The sequence below is a fragment of the Gnatocerus cornutus genome, chromosome 4 (genome assembly GCF_029298725.1).
Source record: "Gnatocerus cornutus isolate USDA-ARS CGAHR chromosome 4, icGnaCorn1.1, whole genome shotgun sequence".
NCBI lineage: Eukaryota > Metazoa > Arthropoda > Insecta > Coleoptera > Tenebrionidae > Gnatocerus > Gnatocerus cornutus.
The window spans coordinates 4,934,516-4,937,001 of record NC_142236.1 but is presented as its reverse complement, the minus strand read 5'-3'; the positions used below and the strand labels follow the sequence as shown (position 1 = coordinate 4,937,001).

Genomic DNA, 2,486 nt, shown 5'->3' with positions numbered 1-2,486 from the left:
TGCAAAGTTAACGAACGCTTCAATTTTTAATCGCGATAAGAAGAACAAAGAAAGGATTTTTTCGGGTCTCAAAGCCGATTTCTGAATAATTAACACAACTTAAAAGAGAATTTAAAGAATTATTTCGGTTAATTAATTTTTAATATTCAAGGGGTAAACCTCCCTTTCACTCAATGATCTATAATTAGTCAAATACTTTCTCTTTGATGTCAAATCCAATCCGAACGCCCAATATAAAACTCCACATCACCATGGTCTGACCATTTCACCCCAAAATGCCGCTCGCCACCCCCAGCGAAAAACCCACCATAATAACGCAAAGCTTCAGCGGCATCATCAACATAATGAAGTTTCTGGGATTCTACCCTCCGGACACCCCATCCGTGGTAACAAAACTGCGCTCCTTCTTGTTCTACTTCTGCTTCATGGTCATCATCGTCGTGTTGGCCTTCATCAGTTTGGTGTCCCTCGAAGACTTCGACTTCTTGAAATCGATCTACACCTTCATCTTCGTGGAAAACATCAGCATCTGCTCGTTAAAAATCCTCCCGTTTCTTACCAACGGAGAGGTGTTCAAACGCTGCATCAACTTCTTCGGACATCCACGATTCGCCCCGCGGTACGAAGAAGAGAAGAGACTCGTTGGAGGTTGCGTGGAGTTGTGTCAGAAGTGTTACCGTTTTTTCTTGTATCTCATAAGTGTGTCGTCGGTTTTTTGGATCACACCGACGATTTTAGCGCGAAGGCTGCCGGTGGAGGTGTGGTTGCCGTACGATCCGTACGGTGGTACCATTGCGTTTTGGGGCACCTATGCCTTCATGGCTATAGGTACCACTCGTGGACTCCCAAAGAACACGAATTCATTATCAGTTTCAGCTAACTTGTACACTGTTTTTGCTTTCACGATCTTGGATCCGCTCATGGGGGCTTTGTCGTACCACGCCACCATCCAACTGAGAATATTAAAGTACAACTTGAAGAATCTCCATCGTTTTGCGCCGGCGACACCTGAAGAAGAAGTGGTAACTCTGGAGAGTGTCTACGCAGTCTTGAGGCATTGTGTTAGACACCACAACGACATCCTCTTGTGAGTACTGGTGGTACCAAAAAGTCTTATTTCTCTCAGTTTTGTAGCAGAGTACGAAAATTGCTTCTCTTGGAGCATCTTATGCCAAATCGCCACGAGTACTCTCTGCTTATGCACCTGCTGCTTTGGAATAACTCTAGTCTGTATCTTTTTATCAGTACCCAAAACTAAAATTCCATTTCAGGCAGAGCCCTTCAGCGTCGACTTCTTCAAATGCTTGACCTACTACTTCTTGTCCACTTTTCAGATCTTCTTCTATTACTTATTCGGCGCTCTGTTGTACGAAGAGAATCAGAGTTTTATGAACACCATTTGTGAAGGTCCGTGGTACCGATACGATACCAGAATTCGAAAACTATTGTTGATTATCATGGAGAGATCCAAAAAGCCTTTAATTGTGACTGCAGGAAAAGTACTAAATCTCACATTCCAGAGTTACATTGTCGTAAGTTTTTTTGAATGTTTTTCAAAAAATGTTGGTACTTTTTAGATCTTGAAAACGAGTTACTCAATGGTTGCGGTTCTTAGAAATATCGTGCAGTAACACAGCGTTGAGCACCAAAGAATACTTTCTCACTTCTCAGGTTTAAGTGCAAATAAAACCTGAATACATTCTAAATATTAAGAAAGTTAGGAGAATCAGCAAAATCAGCACAAAAATTGATGTTTTTGTTCTGAAACAGATACAGGGCGTTGCGTACTTTGTGTCCTCAACGAATTCAAACTATAAAACCAGAAATTAAGTTTATTTCCGCCATTCTGATCATGTATTGTTGAAATAGGTCACGAGGTGTTTACTGCAATGTAGAAGTCAATAAAAGTGTTATAAAAGAAATGTATTTGTTTGGCGTGTGTTGACATTGTGCTGGTTATCAAAGCCAAATTTTAGCGCTTTTGCAGTCTATTATTTGTATTTAGTTAATAACATGTTGTAACGATATTGGATAGCTTGTTAGAACCAAGTTTGCAATTATGTATTCATCAATAAAACAAGATAAAACTAATACTAATTAATTATTAATTAAGCTGAGAGAGGAGTATTTAGCGGAAGCTGCTTTGAAAGCACTCAATTATTAACGATTGGTTTTTACGATGCATTATACTTTTTAATTTGTGTTTAATATTACAGGAGGAGCTGAAGTCAGGTCGCTCCCCTATGTAGCTATGTAGCAAAAAAGTGAAAAAAAACAATTTTTTTTAATACACCTATTTATTACCATACTGGCCAAACTATCGTCATTTTTGACAACTTTTAAACGAATTTACTCAGCATAAGATTCTTTCGATAATGTAGATCCCGTTTATCATTTGGATTCTTTAGATGTAACCGAAAAATGCCTATAAAAGATTTTTTTTTCAGATCCTTTTTATTCTTTAACTTCTTCAGCTCCTTCAGATC

At 38.8% G+C, this 2,486-nt stretch overlaps 1 protein-coding gene across 1 annotated transcript; it reads left to right on the top strand.

Moving 5' to 3' along the window:
• Positions 1-275: 275 nt before the first annotated feature.
• Positions 276-2,249, top strand: LOC148176189 (uncharacterized). Its single transcript, XM_088035026.1, has 4 exons — positions 276-1,087; positions 1,135-1,138; positions 1,272-1,532; positions 2,217-2,249. The coding sequence occupies exons 1-4, from the start codon at positions 276-278 to the stop codon at positions 2,247-2,249; spliced, it is 1,110 nt and encodes a 369-aa protein (XP_087891152.1).
• The last annotated feature ends 237 nt before the right edge of the window (positions 2,250-2,486 follow it).

What these genes read in the sequence shown, in the direction of transcription:
- LOC148176189 (XM_088035026.1), top strand. Translation starts at nt 276, where the DNA reads ATGCCGCTCGCCACCCCCAGCGAAAAACCCACCATAATAACGCAAAGC. An exon ending in CATTCCAGAGTTACATTGTC is followed by an intron (nt 1,533 to 2,216) that starts GTAAGTTTTTTT and finishes TTAATATTACAG; the next exon opens with GAGGAGCTGAAGTCAGGTCG.